Source organism: Panthera tigris, chromosome A2 (genome assembly GCF_018350195.1).
Source record: "Panthera tigris isolate Pti1 chromosome A2, P.tigris_Pti1_mat1.1, whole genome shotgun sequence".
Lineage (NCBI taxonomy): Eukaryota > Metazoa > Chordata > Mammalia > Carnivora > Felidae > Panthera > Panthera tigris.
In genome coordinates this window covers 2,428,133-2,449,050 of record NC_056661.1, presented here as the reverse complement: position 1 = coordinate 2,449,050, position 20,918 = coordinate 2,428,133, and the positions used below count along the sequence as shown (strand labels likewise).

Sequence of the window (20,918 nt, the reverse complement as noted above, 5' to 3'; positions counted from 1 at the left end):
GCCCCTCTCCCCTCCCCCCTCTCTAAAATAAAATTAAAAGTTAGAAAAATTTTAAAGTACCATATTAACGTAAGATGTGAACAGTAGGGGACACTGAGTGTGGTTTCGTAAGGCAACTCTGTACTTAGCTGCACAATTTTTCTGTAAATGGGACTATTCCGAAACATAAAGTTTATAGGTTTAAAAGTAAAAGGCAAAAAGCATTGGATGAATCCGTTTCTCGGCTCTGCCATCTCGCAGGCTGGAGCCTTCGTCAGATGATTCCGTGTCTCTGTGCCTCGGTTTCCTCATCGGAAAGCAGAGGTGGGCTGGCTTGTGACCCGCCGGGCCCTGAGGGTGGCGGGAGACCGCGGTCCCGGGTAAGTGGAGCCATCGACGTCTGAACCTTCACCTTCATCCGAGGTGGGTGGGGGCTCCTGGAATTTTGGGGTAACAACACAGGGTGGGCTGACGCGTCCCACACGTCCACACGATCGCTTCCCTCCTGCTCCGTGGTGCCACCCCGCCTGGGACAGGCGCCCCGAGAAGGGGCTGCACAGTGATAAACAGGACGACCCTAAGAAACCACAGGTGTCCAGAATGTCGTTTCTTTAATGTCCTGCGAGGGGCGCCACAGAAGGGGAGGGAATAAATACAGAAGGGATGTTGCGGTGCGCCCGGCCCCCAGCCTGGGAAGCGGCGGGATGCCTGTGGGCCTCAGGTTCCCTCGTCTGTAAACAGGGCAGGACACGCTGTGAGCCTCAGATCGTGAAAGGGACAGCGTTTTCCGGGGCGCTTTTCCAGCCGGGAACAGGAAGTCCCCGCGCCACCCAGGCCTCAGCGGGTCGGTGCCGCTTCCTGTCCGCTAGGGGGCGCCAGAGTCCGGTCCCTCGATGGAAGGCCCACTCCCGCATCACGGGGCTGGGGCAGCACCTCCGCGGAGGTCCCGGCCTCTGCCCAGGAGAGATCCTACATCCTCTGCTCGCCCCACTTTTCCCCCCACCCTGGCATCCCAAGTGGCCCTTGCCCTCCCTTTCCGAGGAGATAAACTGAGTCAAGGGGGGGGGGCAAACCCAGGGGCTGTCCTAGCGAGGGGCAGAGACAGGAGGGGGACGACGACCCGCCGCCGTCAACCTCTGACTCACTCACAGCCCTTCGGCCACCTGGACCTGGGGCCCAGCGACAAGCGGCATCTGGGCTCCCTGAGCACCGGTCCGCCCGCAGGTCCCGCCTGCCACGCGCGGGTCTGAGCCCGGGGGCAGCGGGGCCTGGCTCACAGCAGGTTGATCTCGTCCAGGTAGCGGGCCAGGACCGAGTCCCGCACGTCCTTGAAGACCTTGCGGATGTTCTGCGTGTCCGTGGCGCACGTGTAGTGGCTGAAGAGTCGCCGGGAGCGCGGACCCTTCCTGCCCTCGTCGGCGCTGTCCACGCAGCTGGCGTACATTCTAGTGTACATGTCCAGGATGAACTTCTTGGCTGCCTCCACGTCCTGCTTCGGGCCTGGGGGAGGGGAGGGGGGGATGCGCAGTCAGGGCACGGGGCTCGTGGGGCAGGAGGGAGAGTCTCCTGGGTCAAGGAGGGGATCTGGAGACCCTGCTCCACGCATGGACATCAACGGGGCTGCAGGCGCCCCAGGAACCACGCGCCGTGGTGCAGGCCGGCGCCATCTTTGGTTTTTCTAGAGGGTCACATGACTATCAGGTCCAGCCAATGGGATCATCGAGGATGGACTCAGGTGAGTCACATGACCTGGAACGGACCAATAAGACTTGGCCCTGGGACTTCAGGCAGAACTGGGTTAAAGAAGGAAACCCTCTCACTTGGCTGGGCTTGCGGCTAAGGGGATGGGAGCCTAGAGCTGCAGAGAAAGACATTCCTGAGAGGTGCAGAGGGGTAAACCGAGGCCAAGAGAAGGGGAGGGGTGGCCACCCTGGTGAGGCACCTGCCATGCTCAGTCTCTCTCTCTCTCTCCCAAGCACCATGTGGGCAAGGGCTTCTAGAACCCAAGCCCTGGTTCTCCTACTTACTCGTTGGGTTGCCTTATATGTTAGTCCATGTTAGCGCTGTGAGCCTCAGTTTCCCCATTTGTAAAATGGGGATCCTAACAGTCCCAAGCCTCCCAGAGTCGTGAGGATTCAATGCACTCATGTGGAGGGCTCTGTGCTCCATAATCAGAATGTTATTCTGATTCTTCCAGACAGGCAGGGTACCCAGTGGTTAAGGCTGGTGGCTCCGGGTCCGGACAGCCTGGGTTCGAATCCTGCCTCTGCCACCCCCTGGCCGTGTGACTTTTGGCAAGCGATTGCGCCTCTCTGTGCCTCAGTTTCCCCACCTCTATAGCGGTGAGGAGGAAGAGCTCCGCTGCACAGGACTTTTTAACGAGGATCAAATGAGTCCATACGTGAGGGCGCCTCCGGCAGTGTTAGACACTTTAGCCGCTGTTGTAATCACAAACGTTATTCAGTACAGAGCAGGCAAGGACTGAGACCCGGAAGTCGGCAGAGTACTGCAGCCCCTTTGGCTGGGAGAAAAAGGTGAGTCATGAGCGTTTCCTTTGACATGAAGGAAAACAGTCCCTCAAAACTATCCACTTTATCCCCCTCCCCCGACTCTCCAGACCATGTTCCCATTCCCAAGGCCGCCCAGCCGGGAAGGGAACAAGGGGCGTCCGCCATGCTGGGACAAGTTGCCATCTGTCTCTCGGGCCCCTAAGTCTTCCGGGTATGATTGGCTGAGATTGGCCTCGTGGGCTGCGAGACCTGACAAGGCCAAGCGTCACGCCCGTGGTGATGTCACCGGGCTTAAGACCTTCATCTGCCACGGTGCTTGTGTACTGGGGTGAGCAGTGTTCCCCCAGATCCACGTCCCCCCAGAACCTCAGAATATGACCAAGTCACCTCATTTGGAAATAAGGTCTTTTCAGATGTAATTGGTTAGCTTGAAACGGGGTCACACTGGATTGGGGGGGCCCTACAGCCAATGACTGGCGTCTTTATAAGAAGAGGAAAGACACAGAGAGAGAGAGAGGCCATGTGACAACAGAGGCAGATTGGAGGGATGTAGCCATATGTCTAGGGACACCGAGGATTGCAGGTAACGCCAGAAACTAAGAGACACCAGGGACAGATTCGACCTCAGAGCCTCCGGAAAGAACCCACCCCGGCTTCATTTCAGACTTCTGGTCGCCTTAACTGATGGGGATCCACGTCTGTTGTTTCCAGCCTCCTAGTTTGTGGTGCCAGGAGATGAAGCCAGCTCGTCCCCAGGACGGCTGCCATCGCTCCCCCCCCCCCTTTACGTGCGTGCCATTCGGCCACCGAGACGGGAGTCTGTTTGCCCCCTTTTGAGTGGGAGCTGGCCTGACTGATTGGCTTGAGCCATAGAATGAGGCGGCTGTGACCATCCGGGACCTCTGAGGCCACCACGTCGGGAGCAGAGGCTTCCCCCCACCCCACCCCCCGGGCTGACGTCTGGCTACCCTGAGACAGCCATGCTGCGTCCTCGCAGTGGCCCTGGGCGGAAAGTGCTAGCCAATACACCCCTTCCCGGGACCCTCCGAAACCCCACCTCCCCTCTGCGGGATACACTGACCTGTGCCCGACTCCCCCGTAATCCTCTCTAGGCGGCCAGGCCCTCGCCCCTCCGTCTGCGCTGACGGCTCGCCCCCAAACCCGCTCAGTGGGGTCGTCCTGTCCTGATTCACGCGCAATTGCCGAGACGCTGCACAAACCTGTTAGCTACAAGCACCGCAGGAGAGAGGGCTGCTGTGTCTGTGAAGACGTTGTGTCCTGGAAGGACTTGTTCGAAGGTCAGGCACCTATTTCCTTGGTATTCTGCTAACCGAGGGGGCGCCTGTGTGGCTCAGTCGGTTGGGCGTCCGACTTCAACTCAGGTCATGATTTTGCAGCTCGTAAGTTCGAGCCCCACCTCGGGCCCCCCACTTTCAGTGCGGAGCCCTCTTCGGATCCTCTGTCTGCCTCTCTCTGCTCTCTCTCTCTCTCTCTCTCTCTTAAAAGTAACAATTAAAACAATTATTCTGCTATCTGATTAGACATAGATGCAGTGACTATGAACGACTCAAAAAAAGAAGTCTCGAAAACCTAGGCAGAGTCTGGAAAAGGTTGACACCCTCCGGGTGTGGCTCATGACGATGAGCTCGACAGCAGACCATGCGCAGAGAATCTGTAACACCTGCCTCTTTAGAACCCCTGCTTGAAGCAGGTGCTTCGGGAATGATGGCTGCCATCTCCCCCCCACACACACAGAGGGGGAAACTGAGGCTCACGGCTTGGGTCTGGAACCCAGGTCTGTGTGATTCCCTTTGAAACTCCACTGACTCCAGCTGGGGCAGGGTGTGGACCAGCATCTCTCCTGGGAGCTGCTCGTTGGAGCCGAAGGGCTTAGAGAGTTCTAGAACCACTCACCCTGGAAACTGGGGAAGTAGGTAGCCAAGTGGGAGGTGGAGATCTTCTCCTCTAGGATGTCAGTTTTGTTGAGGAAGAGGATGACGGACGTGCTTTTGAACCAGGGCAGTTCCAGGATAGTGCCGAACAGGGCCAGGCTCTCCTTCATTCGGTTCTGTTCGGGGGGGGAACAGGCAGACCATGGCTCCAACACGACGGCCACCTTGGTCCAGACACGAGCCCTCCCCCACGTGGAGAGGGGGCTGCCAGCCTACCGTCCGGGAGCTCAGGGCTCCCCGATTCCCGGCTGGGTCGGAGGGGGTGGCCCACGCTTTTGTGTGGCCCGTACTGCTTTGACTAATGTCCCCAAGTTGACGCCCCTCTGGAACCACAGAATGGGACCATACTTGGAAATAGGGTCTTTGAAGATGTAATTAGTTAAGAAGAGGTCCTTCTAGATTGTCGCGTCTGGTGGCAGGTGTCCTTTTAAAGAGGGGACGTTTGGACCCAGATACGTGGGGAAAAGTCCATGGGACCACAGGAGGCGGAGATGGGTAACGGGTGCACAGAACAAGGGACCCCAAGGGTGGCCAGTGACCCCCAGAAGCGGAGAGCGCCTGGGACGGTCTCCCCCGCAGGCTCAGGAGGACCGAGCCTGGCCAACGTGCGGATCCGGGGTGTGTGGCCTCGGGCGCTGGGAGAAAAGTCTCCGTGGCTCCGGCCCCCCCGGGCTGTGGTACTTTGTTAGGACAGCCCAGCAAACTAGGACGCCTCGTGTGGCTGCCTTGGAGCAAGCTCTGTGGCAGAACGACCTCAAATTCATTGTGTGGTTCGGTCTGAAAGTCAGGACGATAGCCTCTGACCCCCGGATCCCCAAACTGTCCGTGTGGAACCGTAACCCCTAAAAGCCCAGATGCCGGAAATGGGCCGGGTCTTAATTAGGAGAAGAGCTCACAAAAGAGTGTTGTCCAGCCTTTCGGAATAAAAGCAGGACACTGCCCCTGAGGCAATGACCCATTTTCCCAGGCCAGCTGCCTTGCGCTTCCTGGGGGGGGGCTGCGTCCAGGGGCTCCGGTGTCCCTTTGTGTGTGTGCGTATCTGTGTCTCGGGACGCAGCGCTCTGACCACGGAAGAGTGGGGGGCGGGATTCAGAGCCACGCCAGACACACCCGGACCCCATCAAGCGTGGCCATGGGCTGTCCTGCTCGGCTGCACGCCTGGGGGCCAGCAGGAGGCGGTGCCCCCGCACCCACGGTGGACCTCACCTCTTGGTTGTTCTCCTCTAGACACTGGTCATACTCGCTGAGCGAGGCCAGGTAGATGAGGGCGATCACGTTCTCAAAGCAGTGGATCCACTTCTTCCTTTCCGACCTCTGGCCCCCGACGTCCACGATCCTGCCAGGAGCCAGCCCGGGTCAGAACTCAGACCCCATCAGGGCCCCGTGACACGGCACCCCAGACAGCTGGGACACGTCAAGACCAATATTTATAGCAGCCAGAATCTGTGCCAGCTACTGGGCCAATGCCCCTTGTGTGTTATTTGCCTTTCACCCACCCCGCAAGGTGGGTGTTACTATTTTGCCCATTTACACACGAGGAAACTGAGGCACGGGAGGGGGACATTTTCCCGGGCTTCTGCCCCGGGCTGCCTGATTTCTGCCCCCGTGTTAGAGGACAGAGGGTCAGACACATCCGGAATCTGCCCTGGTTCTGGCTGGCTGGGGGGGGGGGGGCTAGGGGGGGCAAAGCGCAGAAGAGCTCCAGAACTCAGTTTCCCCATCTGTGAAATGCGGCCACACGATCCTGGCTGGACAACGCCATCCCCTCGGTGTGTGGCCCAGGGCGAAAGCCCAGCCTCCACCCCCCCCCACCCCCCCCCCCCGCCACACACACACCACAACAAAGCCTGAGCCCTCCCGCCTTCCTGTTCTCTAAGAAATGTGGGTCACTGATAACAAGCCCTGCGTCATTTCCCCGGGGATGGGACTGTTACACAGGCAGCCAACAGGAAATGCCAGAAGCCTCGGAGCAAGAAGGGACTTGCCCCTTTGTATGGACGGGAAGCCAAGGCTAGTGCCTGTGGCTCCTGATCCGACAGACCAAGCAACCCCTCTTGTGCCTCTTCAGACCCCCTCCAACCCCAGAGCGGGATAGGGGTGCAGTGGTTACAAGTGGGGCTTAGCGGACTGAGATATATGTGGGGTAGGTTACTTGCCAGCCTCCCATCTCCTAATCGGATCCCTCTGATCCTTAACCCCACTGATTAGCTCTCTCCTCACCTAGGAACACACTCAAGGGTTCTCACTTAATAATCAGCACCTCAGCCCAGCCTTTCCTGTGACTTCCCCAACCTCTACCTTCATTCCTAAACTTTTACCAATCTATCCACCCATCTATCCATCCGTCCATCGTCCACCCATCCAACCATTGAACCATCCATTCATCCATCCAACCACCCACATACTCTTCCATCCATCCATCCATCCATCCATCCAACCACCCACATACTCTTCTGTCCATCCATCCATCCATCCATCCAACCACCCACATACTCTTCTGTCCATCCATCCATCCATCCATCCATCCATCCAACCATTGAACCATCCATCCATCCAACCACCCACATATTCTTCTGTCCATCCATCCATCCATCCATCCAACCACTGAACCATCCATCCATCCATCCATCCATCCATCCAACCACCCACATACTCTTCTGTCCATCCATCCATCCATCCATCCAACCACCCACATACTCTTCTGTCCATCCATCCATCCATCCATCCATCCATCTATCCATCTACCCAACCATTGAACCAACCATCCATCCAACCACCCACATACTCTTGCGTCCATCCACCCACCCGTTCACCCACCCTCCACACACCTATACATACATACACTCACCCATCCATCCACTCATTTATCCTTCCATCTTTCCAACTCTCCTCCCACATTCACTAACTTCCACTCTGATCTTGAGCTGATCATCGCTAGCAAAGCAGGGGAATCAAACTCAGCCCCTAGCCTTGTGGGGCTCTCCGTCAGGGGAGGAGACTGATGGCAAACAGATAAATTATGAGCCTTCCTGGTGAGGACTATTGCAAAGGCCAGAGGAGCACGTTTGGGGTATCAATTCAGGACAGTGTGAGACTCAGTATGGGTGAGGTGAGCACAACCCCTGTGTCCAGTCCTCACCCCGCACCCTCCACAGCTCCCTGCCATCAGCCCACAGACACGGAGCTTGTTAAGGTCACTGATGACCCTCTAAATGCCAATCCCAGAAGTCGCTTTTCCCGGTGTACTCTTCCCGACCTCACCTTTAGTCTTCGACGCTGGCCGTCACTCTGCCTGGACCCCTTGCTGTGCTGGCCACTCACGCCTCTGCCTTCCAGCTCAGGCCTGTGTGTGTCTAGCCACCTCCCAGATGCCCCAGATCCCTCAGACTCAACGTGCCCCAAAGGACATCATTGTCTAGTCTAACACCCCCACGCTGCCACCACCACCGTGACCTGACATTTACCCCATCACCCAGATTCTCGGATCCTTGGGCTCATCTGGTCCTGCCCATTCTACGTCGGAAACAAGTTTTGCTCCATCCCCTCATTTCCATCCCCGCGACCACTGCCCTGGCCCTTACCAGCGCTTCCTGCCTGGATCATGGCTCCCGCCCACTCCTGAGTCCCCTGACCTCCAGCCTCACCCCATCAGGGGGATCACCCTCTGAGCTTCCCCAGGCCCAAATTGATCCCTCTGGAAAACCGCTGACCACACAGTCTCCGTCTCCTCCTACCCAGCAGCCCTTCAAGTTATCCGACTGAACTCCTATTCAACCTTCAATGCCCTAATACCAATGTCCCCTCCTTCAGGAAGACCTGCCCTCCTGGACCTCGGGTGGCCTCATTCTGGGCTCTTCCAGGTCCCACACCTGACTGCATGGGGACTCCAGGTGTCTAGATCCAGCTCAGCCTCCTTCAGCCTGGAAGCCGCTTGAGGACCGGTACTGGGAAACTCCTATTCATCCTTCAGGGCCCCAGTTCCTTTGCCCCCTCCTACAGGAAGCTTTCCCCAGCTCCGGGCCGTGGGCTCACCGCAGGTTGGTCTTCTGCACGGAGAAGCAGTACTCATTGATGCCGGTGGTGGGCATGCGGCTCCGGAGCACGTCCTGTGCCGTGGGGATGTAGTCCTCCTCGGTGATGCGCTCCAGGTGGGACAGGTAGCTGTGGAGCGAGGAGCCCTGAGGCCTAGTCTCGCAGCCTCGCTTTGTTTCTCAGACCCCCCTCCAAAGCCCAGAGACGACCCCGCGGGGGGAGGGGAGCTGCTGGGGAGGGGCCGGACCTCTGGGTCTGCAGGTGGCCTGGGAGCATCACCCTGAGGCTGAGGGAGCACGGGGCGAAGCAGCCTCACCCTCGGAACAGCAGGACTTCAAGGACAGCGTGAACTCAAGGACAGTGTCACCGGGGGAGGGGTGTCACCTTGGGAGAGCTGTCACCCCCAGGAGTGACGCTGTCCCAAGAAAAGTGATGGCCTGGGAACAGGCTGCAGCTGTCAAATCGCCCTCAACGCCCAGCATCGTGCCCAGGGAGTGTCACTGCGTGGTGATGAGCACTGTCCCCCCAGGAACGACGTCACCCTAGGAGCTGTGTCTCCCCAGGAACGACGTCACCCTAGGAGCTGTGTCCCCCCAGGAACGACGTCACCCTAGGAGCTGTGTCCCCCCAGGAACGACGTCACCCTAGGAGCTGTGTCCCCCCAGGAACGACGTCACCCTAGGAACTGTGTCCCCCCAGGAACGACGTCACCCTAGGAGCTGTGTCCCCCCAGGAACGACGTCACCCTAGGAGCTGTGTCCCCCCAGGAACGACGTCACCCTAGGAGCTGTGTCCCCCCAGGAACGACGTCACCCTAGGAGCTGTGTCCCCCCAGGAACGACGTCACCCGGGAGCAAGACCATCCACAGCACCTCCCGCAGTGGGAGCCAACCAGCCTGGGCCCCTTCTGTCCCGGGACGAGTTCGCCACCGGCTGCATCTGGGCCCCACACCTGCCGCCCCCGAGCCCCGCACTCACTACACGGCCGAGTCCAGCAGGTGAAACTCCCGGCGACGCTCATAACAGGCCCGGATGCCGGCGTCCCTCCACAGCCACTGCATGGCCACGGCGCAGCGCTTCTCGAAAGTGGTCACTTTGTAGGGGTCCTGGCTCATGACCAGACTGGCGTGGTGCTGGGGAGGGAGGGACGGGGCGAGTCAGACATCCCCGCCAGCCACTGTGCCCCTCTGCGACGGAACGCCCCCCCCACCTCGCCTCTGCTCCTTCCTTCGCGCCCCACTTTGTCCCCAGATGGAGGGCAGAGGGGCAGCAGAGAAGGCACGTGCAGGGACATCAGTTCTGCATCTTTGACGCTCATGAGGCAAGTCGCTACAGGTGCCCTCACGACAGACAGGTAGCGTGATGAAACAATGCGTGCAGGTCCCGCGGGGAGGTCGAGGCACACGCAGCCGGAGCCGTGCGCCCGCCGGCCCCTCGTGCTGCCCCTCCCCTGCCTCCACCCGTCCTCCTTTCCTTCCAGCAGGGACGGCGGCTCAGACTTCCGCCTTGGCCCGTGCACGTGGGTGCGTGTGTCCGCGTGGGCACGTGCGTGTATGCTCGTGGGGGTGTGTGTGTGCCTCTGTGCCTGGGAGTGTGACCACGAGGGCCACCACTTCTACTGAGGTCCTCGCCAGGGCCACCCAAGAGGGAAAGGAAACGAAAGGCGTCAGGTTTGGAAAGGAGTGTGTCGCACGGTGGTTACTCGCCGAGAGCATGGCTGCACGTAGAAAGTCCAACACAGTCTAGCGATGAGCTGTCAGAATAAACTAGTTACCTTGGCGAGATCAACAGACACACATCCGATGTGTGGCTTATATATTAACCACTAACTGGTGGACGTTTTCAAGAATTTAAATCCCATTTACGGTAGCAAAAAAAAAAAAAAAAAGATCTCAAATACCTAGGAATAAATCTAACAACACACGTGAAATCTCGCCACGCTGAAATATACAAACATCACGAAGAAAAAAATTGTTTACTAAATGTTTATTTGTGCGAGCCGGCGCACGCGTGCGAGCGGAGGAGGGGTGAGGCGGGGGGGAGAGATGATCCAAAGTAGGCTCTGCGGGGCACCTGGGTGGCGCAGTCGGTTAAGCGCCCGGCTCTTGATTTCACCTCAGGTCATGATCTCACGGTCTGTGAGTTCGATCCCCGCATCGGGCTCTGTGCTGGCAGCATGGAGCCTGCTTGGGATTCTCTCTCTCCCTCTCTCTCTCTCTGCCCCTTCCCTGCTCATGCTCTCTAAATAAAGAAAGAAAAAAAGAAAACATTAAAAAACAACAACATAGGGGGCTCTGCACTGTCAGCACAGAGCCCAATGTGGGGCTCGAACTCGTGAACCTTGAGATCGTGACCTGAGTCAAAGTCGGACGTTTAACCGACTGAGCCACCCAGACGTCCCGCTAAGGAAAAAATGTAAAGGATCTAAATAATTGGAAGGCTATGCTGTGTTCATGGATTGAAAGACTCAGCATTTTTAAGCTACCAGTTCTCCCCAAATTAATCTACAGATTCCATGCAATTCTACCAAAATCCCAGAAAGGCGTGTGTGCGCGTAAAAACTGACAAGATAATTCTAAACTTAATGTAGAAATGCAAAAGGGCCCGGAGCAGCCGACGCCATTCTGGAGGACAAAGTGGAAGGATTTCCACTCGCAGGCTCCGAGACTACGTATTAGGAAGCTGCAATCACTAACATGAAATGATGTTCACTCAAAGGCAGAGGTATTGACCAACAGAACAGAACAGCGAGCGTTAACAGATCCAGGCACATCTGAACACTCGATTGATCACAAAGACGAGACTGTGGTACGGTGGGAAAAATGTTAAGGGGCTCTGGCACCATTGAATAGCTGCACCAGGAGGATAAAAAAGGAAAGAAACACGATCACACCCTACACAGGAATCAATTCCAGGTACAATGTAAATCTAAATCTGAAACAATAAAGCTCCACTTAAAAGATAGCAATAGATGGGCACCTGGGGGGCTCAGTCGGTTGAGCATCCTACTCTTGGTTTCAGCTCAGGTCGTGATCTCCCGGTTCGTGGGTTCAAGCCTCGTGTCCAGCTCCATGCTGACAGCACAGAGCCTGCTTGGGATTCTCTCTCTCTCTCCCTCTCTCTCTGCCCCTCCCCTGCTCCCATGAGCGTACTTTCTCTCTCTTGCTTTCTCAAGAATAAATAAATAAAACTTTAAAAAACAAGTAAGTAAAAAAAGTTAAAGATAGCGATAGAGAATTTCATCATGACCTTGAGGGGGAAAAACATCTCTTAAGCTGGCTACCAAAAACAAACAAACAAACAAACAAACAAACAAACAAACACAAAAAGCAAAAATCCAACAACACACCAGTAAGCAGAAGACTGACATAATGGACTTCATTAAAATTAAGAGCTATTCATCCGGACACCATGCAAACAATTAAGATGCAAGGTATGGATGGGGAGAAAATATTTACAAAATACACAACAAAGTGCTCTCTTCCAGAACATACAAAGAATCTGCTATAAATCAGTAAGAAAAAAAAAAGGGCAAAAACAAAGCCAAAAACAAAAATGGGCGAAAGATTTGAACAGTTGTTTCACAAAATGGTATACCCAAATGTCCGATAAACCTGTGAAGAGGTGTGCAGCCTCCTTCTTAATCAGGGAAATGCAAATCAGAACCACAATGAAATACCTCCAAGAACCCACCAGAATGGCTAAAACGAGCCGACAGCATCCAATGTTGGCAAGGATGAGTGGCAACTGGAACTCTTCATGTACTGCTGGCAGGAGTGTGAAATAGTCAAGTGCTTGGAGACGGTCTGGTGTCTCCTCCTAATCTAATCTACTTTATGATCCAAATCTACTTCTACACAGATACCCAACAGAGACGTGTAGGTTTTCATGAAACACGTATGATAGAAATGAACAAACCACAACTATGCCCCCAAAGATGGAAGAAGTACAGACATACTGAGCAGTGTCAGAAGCCAGACATGCGAGAACGTTCTGTATAATTCCATGTATGAGAAGTTCAAAAATAGATAACCCCAATACAGCTGCTGGTTACTCCTGGGGGGTAGTGATTTGGGGAAGGAGACTCTGGGGACACGTTCTGCTTCTCGTCCTGGGCAGCGATTACACACGGGCACTTACGTTGTGATGGCTTCACTGAGCTTGTGAACTGGCTTCTTCAGCACGTGTGTTAGAGCTCAGTTAAAACCGCTATTCTAGGGGCACCTGGGTGGCTCAGTCAGTTAAGCATCCGACTTTGGCTCAGGTCACGATCTCACGGTTTGTGAGTTCGAGCCCCGCGTCAGGCTCTGTGCTGACAGTTCAGATTCTGTGTCTCCCGCGATCTGCTCCTCCCCTGCTTGTTTTCTCTCTCTCTCTCTCTCAAACATAAATAAATATTTTTTTAAAACCCACAAGTGCTGGCGAGGCTGTGGAGAAATTGGAGCCCTCGTGTGCTGTTGGGGGGAATGCAAACAAGTGTGGAGGGTCGTCAAAAAAATTAAAATAGAACTACCCTATGATCCAGCAATGCGACTTCTGAGCGTTTACCCGAAAGAATTGAAATCAGGATCTTGAAAAGATACTAACATCCTGTGTTGACTGCAGCACGAGTCACAATAGCCAAGGCGTAGAAACAACCTAAATGTCCATCAAGAGAATGTGGTGCATGTGCGCACACACACACACACACACACACACACGGCTATTGCTGAGCCTTAAAAAAAGAAGGGGAATCCGCAATAGGTAACGACATGAATGAATCTGGGGGACATCACGTTAAGTGAAATAAGCCAGGCACAGAAGGACGAACACTGCATGACCCCACTTGCGTGAGGCTTCTAGAAAAAGCAAACTCATGGACACGGACAGCGGCATGGGGCTGGGGCAGGGAGATCTGGGCATCTGCCACTCGAGGCCGTAACCTTCTAGTTCCTCAGGAGGACCACGTGCGAGAGGCCTGCCGGGAACCGTACCGCACTGTGCACACCCCCACTGGTGACGAGGGTGGAGAGCGTGGGAGGTGTTCCTGTGACACGTGCACACGGAGCTGCCCGCCCCGAAGCCGGACTCTGTCGCCGGTCGATGGTATTAACATTGCTACAGCAAAGCGGGTGCTGGTTCGGGACCCCCCCCACCCAGGCCACCCCTGTCATCGCAGGGCCCACAGGACAGCACGAGAGGGGGGCTGATGCCGAGTTGCCTGGAATGCACGGAAACTCCTGGGGTAGAGTTGACAAGACCTGGGGACCCAAGAAACACGGCCCTGTCCCAGGTGTCCAAAGGGACATGGCCCTGAACGGAGGGTTCTATGAGACACGGCCCAGACCTGTGGTTCTGAGGGGACATAGTCTTGATCTGGAGGGTCCGAGGGGACATGGTCCCACCAGGGTGGGGGTGTCTGAGGGGACACGGCCCTGACAGGGTGGCAGTTTCTGAGGGGACTCGGCCTGAGAGGGTGGGGGCGTCTGAGGGGACGCGGTCCTGCCCCGGAAGTTGTGAGGGGAAGATGTGTTGGGCTTTGGGGTCAGAGGGCGCGCATCCTGCCCCAGGGGTCCTAGTGGACACAGCCTGGGCCCGGGGGTCGGAAGGGACGGGTCCCACCCCCAGTGCCACAGGGCCACCAGCACGCGGCCCCGGCCCGAGCCCCCCGCTCGCTCACCCTGCTCTCGGGCCTGCTGAACGGAATCTGCAGCCAGTCCATGGCCTCGATCATGGCCTGCATGGACACGAAGATGTTCTGGTAGATGAGGGGCCGGAAGCCCTTACGCTCCTCCTCCGAGTAGCCCGCCCCGTGGATGATGCGCATCTGCTTGATGAACGTGCTCTTCCCGCTCTCGCCGGGGCCTGGGGGGGGGGGGGAAGGGACACCAGCAGCTCAGCCCCCGGGGCTCCCGCCACCCGCCACCCCGAGGCTCCAACCCTGCTCCGGAACCCTGGGCGAGCGCCTTCCCCTTGCGTGCCTCAGTTTCCCCTGCTGTCAGAGCCTGCCTGCGAGGGGAAACGAGCGCCCCGTAAGAGGCCCCTGGGGGGGGGGGGGTCAGCCAACCAGGGCTCGAGGGGCCAGCCAGCCGGCAGCCTGTGTCCGCGTGCCCAGCAGGTTTTCAGTTTGCACGACAGCCTTCACGGCTCAAATATTTCTGTGCTTGTGGGTTTGACATTTTTAAACGATTGAAAGGAATTAAAAAAAAAAAAAACAACCACAAGTATTTCATCACATGTGGAGCTGGTCTGGAATTCCTGTTTCGGCGTCCCTAAATAAAGTTTTATTGGCACACAGTCACGGCCCTTTGTGTCCCCATGGCCTCTGGCTGTTTGCTCGCTCGGCAGCAGAAGCGGGCAGTCCGAGAGGGTCTGGCCCGCGGGGCTGAAAGTACTGAGGAACAGCAAAAAGGCTGTTTGGCTGGAGCAGAGTGGGGGTGGGGGGGGGAGGCCAGGTGGTGCGGGGGGTCTGGGGGCCACGCGGAGGACTCGGGCTTTTACCCCAGGGAGGTGGGAGCCCTGGAGGGCTATGGGGAGTGGGGCACCCGACCCAGGTCCTCGAAGGTGTTCTGCGGTGGCCGCTGCAGGGAAGACAGGCTGCGGGGGCGAGGGCAGGGGCAGGGCGTCCGGGGTGGAGGTCTAGGTGAGTGACGACGGGGGCTGGACCCGGTGGAAAGAAGACATTCGAGAGATATTTGGGAGACGGACTAAGAAGGCTTCGCTGATGGACGAGAGTGGGGAGAGGGGTCCTTGCAGGGCCATCTACACGATTCACGGGGCCAAGTGCACGCCGGGGCCCTTCTGAGCCCAGGGCACTGCGGGACTGCCCGGGTCCCACGCCCAGAAAAGCCAGCCCTGGGCTTGCGACAATAACACTTAGATCTTCGGTAGTCCCGGTCTGGAAGCTCAGAGAGGAAGGCTCGACTCCCTGCTGCCTGAGCCCTGGCGTGTGTGTGTGTGTGTGTGTGTGTGTGTGTGTATGTGTGTATGTGTGTGCGCCTCTGTTTTCCCATCTGTAAAATGGTGTGATAGCCAGGCAGGAGGGGTGGGACCGGGAGGCTCCTCCCACAGCTCCCTGCCCCGCCCAGCTCCTGGGGGACCCTGGCATGGGGTCTTTCCCGGCACAGGAGGGGGGGACTGGAAGGAGGAACAGGAAGCAGCAGGAAAGGAAGGGGTGGAGCCCAGAAAGAGGAAACAGTCGGAGGGAGCAGAGTGGGGGTGGAGGAGGCGGAGAGAAGAGAGGGTGCCCCCCCAGGAGCTCCGTGTCCCCACATATCTGTGGGCAACAAGGGCAGGCCTGGGGTGACACCAGGTGTGGTTAAGTCCACTGGACTCGAGGTCCAAGAACATGAGTTGCTCTGGGGCACCTGGTGGCTCAGTCGGTTAAGCGTCCGAGTCTTGGTTTCAGCTCAGGTCACGATCTCGTGGTTCGTGGGTCCGAGCCCCGCGTCAGGCTCTGCGCTGACATCGCGGAGCCTGCTTGGGATTCTCTCCCTTCCCCGCCCCCTCTCTGCCCCTCCCCTGCTCCCACACTCTCTCTCTCAAAATCAATAAGTCAACTTACAAAAAAAAAAAAAGGAGCGAGACGGAGGGAGATGGAGAAGAGAGGAAATATGGTAAAACACCAACATTTGCAGGAGAACCGGGCGCAACGTTTCAGTGGGTCTGAAAGCATTTCAAACGGAAAAGTTAACCGAGGGGAAAAGCCTGACATGTGACGCGAGATGCTGAATGGGAAATTGGAACAGAAAAAGGGCCCCCGCAGGGAACCGGCCACATCCCAGGCCCGGAGCGCCGCTCACGGAGCGCAGTCGTGAGGTTCCGAGGGAGCTCTCCCACTGGGACAGGTGCACCAGGGTCATACGAGATGTCAACACAGGGGAAGCCGTTTAGTAGACGGGAACGTCTGCTCTGTCTTTGCCACTGTTCCGTACATCTAAAAGTATTCCGAAATAAAAAGTTTCCCCCCCAAAAACACCCAAAACACCCCCGCGCCCCGGGTCCACAGCCTGAAAGTCTCCAACACGGAGCCGTATGGGTCTGAGATCGCCTGACAGAAGGACGGCTCTTGGCCCACTCTTCATATGGGGAAACTGAGTCCCAGATCGGCTGATGGGCTTGCCTCGGGCCAACGCAGCCGGTTAAGGGGCCAAGCTGGGACTCAGACCTCGTTCTGTCCGAGTGCAGAGCTCATGGGTTAGCGGTATTAAACCAGAAAGTTCCCCATATCCATAGTCACCGCGAGCTTGATTTAACTCTTGGTGTCTGGGCCAAAATGCCCCGTGCCTGTCCTCAGCCAACCCCCCCCACAAAGAGTCCCACTGGTTTGCTATTTGCAAAAGACACCCGGGAATCAGAGAGGTGGGGTGATTTTCCCGGGGTCCCACAGCTAGCAGAGAAGCAAGGGAGTAAACTCAAGCCCTGGTGGGTCCTTCACTGACAAAACGGGCTCCGGCCAGCCTGCCGGGTCAGGCGCCATCAGAGTATCGGACAATGAACGTCATGTCCACGTCACGTGTCCACAGACACTCGGGAGCCGGACAGGTCCTGCGGGGGCTGCGGGAAGGGGGACCGAGACGAGCGCAGGGGGCCACACCCTTTGACCTCCTTCCCGGTAGCCTTTCAACTCTCAGACCTCGGGTCTCCCCCAGACATGTGGGGACCCATCAAAGGTCACACAGAGCGACGGCTGACTTGCGAGGCACTGATTTTCTTCTCTCCTGTGTCGTTAAAGGAAAAACACAAAAATCCTGGTCGCCACCCACAGCATGGATTTTGTGACTCATGAGTGGGTCACAACCTAAAGTCTGAAGACTCCACTGGGTGGAACCCTCTCTTTGCAGCCCGTGACTGTCCTGAAGCCACGGAGGATTCTGGAACCTCTCCAGCCCCAGGTTCCTGGTCTGCTGCGGGAAAGTCCGCAAATGGGGCTGGGGGCTGCAGGGACAGCTCTTCCCACCTGGTGGGCCAGAGGGGTAGGGCCTGCTTCCTCCTGGGGGTGGAGAGGAAGGGGAACCTGGCGGCTCCTTCCACGGCGGAAGGCCGCCCCAGACCTCTGATGGTCCAGGAGACGGGGCCACGGGGACATGCTGGAGGGCAGGAGGCTCAGCTTCTAGGTCCAGCTCTGGCTCAGACTGGCTGCCGACCCCAGACCAATCCCATCACCTCCCTGGGCCTCAGTTTCCCCGTCTGTCATTGGGGTGCTGTGGCTTTTCTCTCCAGAGGCACATTCACAGGGAGGTCAAATGCATGGGCTCCGGAACCAGAATTCTAGGTTCCGATCCTGGCTGTGTGACCTTGGGCAAATCGCTTCGCCTCTCTGGGCCTCGGTTTCCCCACCTGGGGACAGGAGCGGTATCCACCTCAAGCTCTGTGGACAGAGCTGGCTCCTTTAATGGCTTCATTCTGACGTCCCCCCCCCCCCAACATTCTCCAACACGCCAATCGCTTCCTGTCAGGGACAGACTCCCGGCCCCTCAGCCTGCTTCCTCAAAAAGACCAGCCACCTCCAGGAAAAAATAACTTTTGGTTTCAATTCCTGTTTTCAAGAAGGGAGAGAGGTGTGGAAGCAGCCCTTGGGGCTGGGGGGTAGGGGGTGGTCAAAACCACAGTCCACAGCGTGGTCCACAGGGCCACCATCAGCGCTTGGGAACACGAACAACCTCCCTGCCCCCACCGCACACCAGCAGAAGGGGCTTCCTGGTGCGGGGAGGGCTGGGCAGTGGTCAGCGTGGTGTGGCACCAGGGACCTTCCCAGCTCTGGAAGATGCGGTGCAGCTCCAGGGGAAGTCGCCCCAGAGACAGGATTCCTTCATTCGCTTATTCATTCATAAATTACGCTCTGGGCATCTGTTCTCTGTCAGGTTCACTATGCTCCCTGGGCCGGATGCTGGGGACAGAGGCATGAACAAGAAAGACACGGTCCCCACCTCCGTGTAACTGGAGAGACAGACAGGAAAGAACAAGTTAAACAAATCTACAGAACGTCCGTACGTGCCCTGAAGAAAGGAGGAAGGAGAAGGACCGGCCGCCTTTGTGGTCAGGGAATCCAGGAAGACTTCTCTGCGGAGGTGACACACGAGTTGTGTTGCCTTGAGTGACAGCACCGGCCGCATGGAGGCGTGGGTGACGCCGAGAGCCACCGGCAGGGAGAACAGCAAGTGGAAAGGCCCTGAGGTTCGGATACATAAACTCGAGGTGTGCAAGGAAAGATCGCCAGCATCGGTAAACCTCCGTGCCGGGTGGATCGAGAGGAAGCGAGCAGACAAACAGAATGAAAGATGGACGCTTCACGTGTCCCTCAGGACAAGGGAATGGGGCACACGATTGATTCCCATACCTTCGACAGCTTCGAAGAAAGGGACAAGTTCTTTGACAGACATCGATCACCAAAACTGACGCAAGAAAAAACAGATAGCCTAAGTAGCCCTAATAATAATATTATTAAAAGCCCTAATAATAATATAATAATATGATACATCATATATCATACATCCCCTTCCTGTAATAGCCTACCTAGTCTGAAGATGTCAAATAGAGATAGCAATTAAAGTAATTAAATTCTTTAATTAAAAAAATATATTTTATTTATTTTTGAGAAAGAGGATGCAAGCAGGGGAGGGGCAGAGAGAGAGGGCGACAGAGGCCAAAGCAGGCTCTACACTGACAGCCGAGAGCCCGATGTGGGGCTTGAACTCATGAACCACGAGATCGTGACCTGAGCTGAAGTCAGACGCTCAACTGACTGAGCCACCCAGGCGCCCCAAGTAATTTAATTCTTTTTTTTTTTTTAAATTTTTTAATGTTTACTTATTTTTTGAGAGACAGGGAGAGACAGAGCGTGAGCAGGGGAGGGGCAGAGAGAGAGGGAGGCACAGAATCCGAAGCAGGCTCCGGGCTCCGAGCGGTCAGCACGGGGCCTGACGCCGAAGCTGGACGCTTAACCGACTGAGCCACCCAGGCGTCCCAAGTAATTAAATTTTTAATTAAAACCTTCCAGGCTCAGATAGCCTCACTGACGATTTTGCCGAAGCTTCAGGAAAATGAAATAATTGAAAAAAGCAAAGAAGGCAAGGGCCTGTGCCAAAGGATCGCAGGAGGAAGTTGCAGGAGTTGGGGTCTGAGGGGCCAGCCACGGGGCCATTGAGACCGTCCCCATGCCAGGTTCCTTGGAAAACTAAATGGGGGGGGTGTCTTTTCCATAAAAGACTAGAGTCAGAAGGGCCCTAATTAAGGTGCAATCTTGGGGGCCCCAGGCTTCTACACCCTCCTCTCCACTCCCCAGGGCCCCCCTACCTCGGAGGCAGGGAAGAGTGAGGCCGCCATACGGATGGCCGGCCTCCTGGCCCAGGGCAGGCAGAGGTGACTTCCAGACACCTGAGACCTTCCCTGGTGTCCCCCCCCCCCCCCAGGGCTCAGGATGTCCTGGGAGCCCCTCTGAGTGAGGCTGGCATCCAGAGGGGAAGCCCGCAGGGCCCCAGGGGTGGAAGGAGTGGACATGCGTTGGAGACAAGACTCTGCGCTTTGGGAGGCCACAATCTTGGAGCCTTACGACCTGCCGCACCCGTCACTCTTCCCTTCCACCCTGGTTTATTTTCCTCCTCACTCTTCTTGCCGCCGGAAATTCTCTCTCTGCTTATTGGCCTCTGGGCCGTCTGTCTCCCTGTCGGCAAGATGAGGTCCCCGGAGGCAGGGACATCGCCCATCTCGGTGGCTGCGGCGCCCGCCCGGAGAGTTAGTCGATACTTCTCGAATGAATGAATCAGTGAGCCAGTGGGTCATAGCCCTCGGGCAATGCCCGGGCCCAGGGACTCCCCCCCGAGCCCGCCAGAGCAGGCGGGGGCCAGGCCCTCCCCGGGCGGCGTGGGGCAGACAGACAGGGGGCAGGGCCCTCGGCGGCCGACGGGGAGGCCCGGAGGCCGGCTGCACGCCTGGGCTCATGGCCCCCTTCCCCTGACGCCAGGGCAGAGGCCGGCAGGGCACGCGGGGCCTGCCCCCCCCCACCCCCCCCCCCCCCCTGCACAAGCCCCTCCCGGCCTCCCGCTGCCCGCACCTCGGGGCGAGGACCTGGTCTCTCTGGGCCTTAGACTTCTCGCCCCCGAGTGGGTCAGGCTCTCCCGGCCCCGTGGGGTCCCCGGCGGCGTCCCGTGCGCACCCCACCCGCCCGCTCACCCAGAAGCAGCAGCTTCAGCTCCCCGCGGTCCCTCTTCTTCTGCTCCAGCAGGATCCTGTTGATGTCCTGGTCGATCCGGGCCGCCGCCTTCTCATCCTCGGTCAGGCAGCAGAGGCAGCAGCACCAGGTCAGCGAGCGGGCCATGGTGGGGGCCTCAGCGGGCACGAGGCGGCATGGCCCCGCCCCGGGGAGGGCTCCCCGCCCGGACGGCCGTCGGGCGTACCGGGGCCGCGCACCCTTCTTGGGGGGGGGTCACCCCCGGGGACGCCGACTCCCCGGCCTCGAGCGCCCGGC

General features: G+C 57.4%; 1 protein-coding gene across 2 annotated transcripts; it reads right to left on the bottom strand.

Moving 5' to 3' along the window:
* GNA15 (G protein subunit alpha 15) lies at nucleotides 1-20,861 on the bottom strand. 2 transcript variants are annotated; one of them, XR_006214571.1, is made up of 8 exons: nucleotides 20,624-20,861; nucleotides 14,133-14,317; nucleotides 9,452-9,606; nucleotides 8,474-8,602; nucleotides 5,648-5,777; nucleotides 4,404-4,557; nucleotides 1,125-1,479; nucleotides 1-416 (listed from the first exon to the last, which is right to left on the bottom strand). XR_006214571.1 is itself a non-coding variant. In XM_042977719.1 (7 exons), the coding sequence occupies exons 1-7, from the start codon at nucleotides 20,766-20,768 to the stop codon at nucleotides 1,253-1,255; spliced, it is 1,125 nt and encodes a 374-aa protein (XP_042833653.1). In that variant the 5' UTR covers nucleotides 20,769-20,861; the 3' UTR covers nucleotides 572-1,252. The 2 variants fall into 2 exon arrangements, 1 of the variants encoding a protein (XP_042833653.1); XM_042977719.1 differs by lacking the exon at nucleotides 1-416 and having other exon boundaries at nucleotides 572-1,479.
* Between the last annotated feature and the right edge of the window lie 57 nt (nucleotides 20,862-20,918).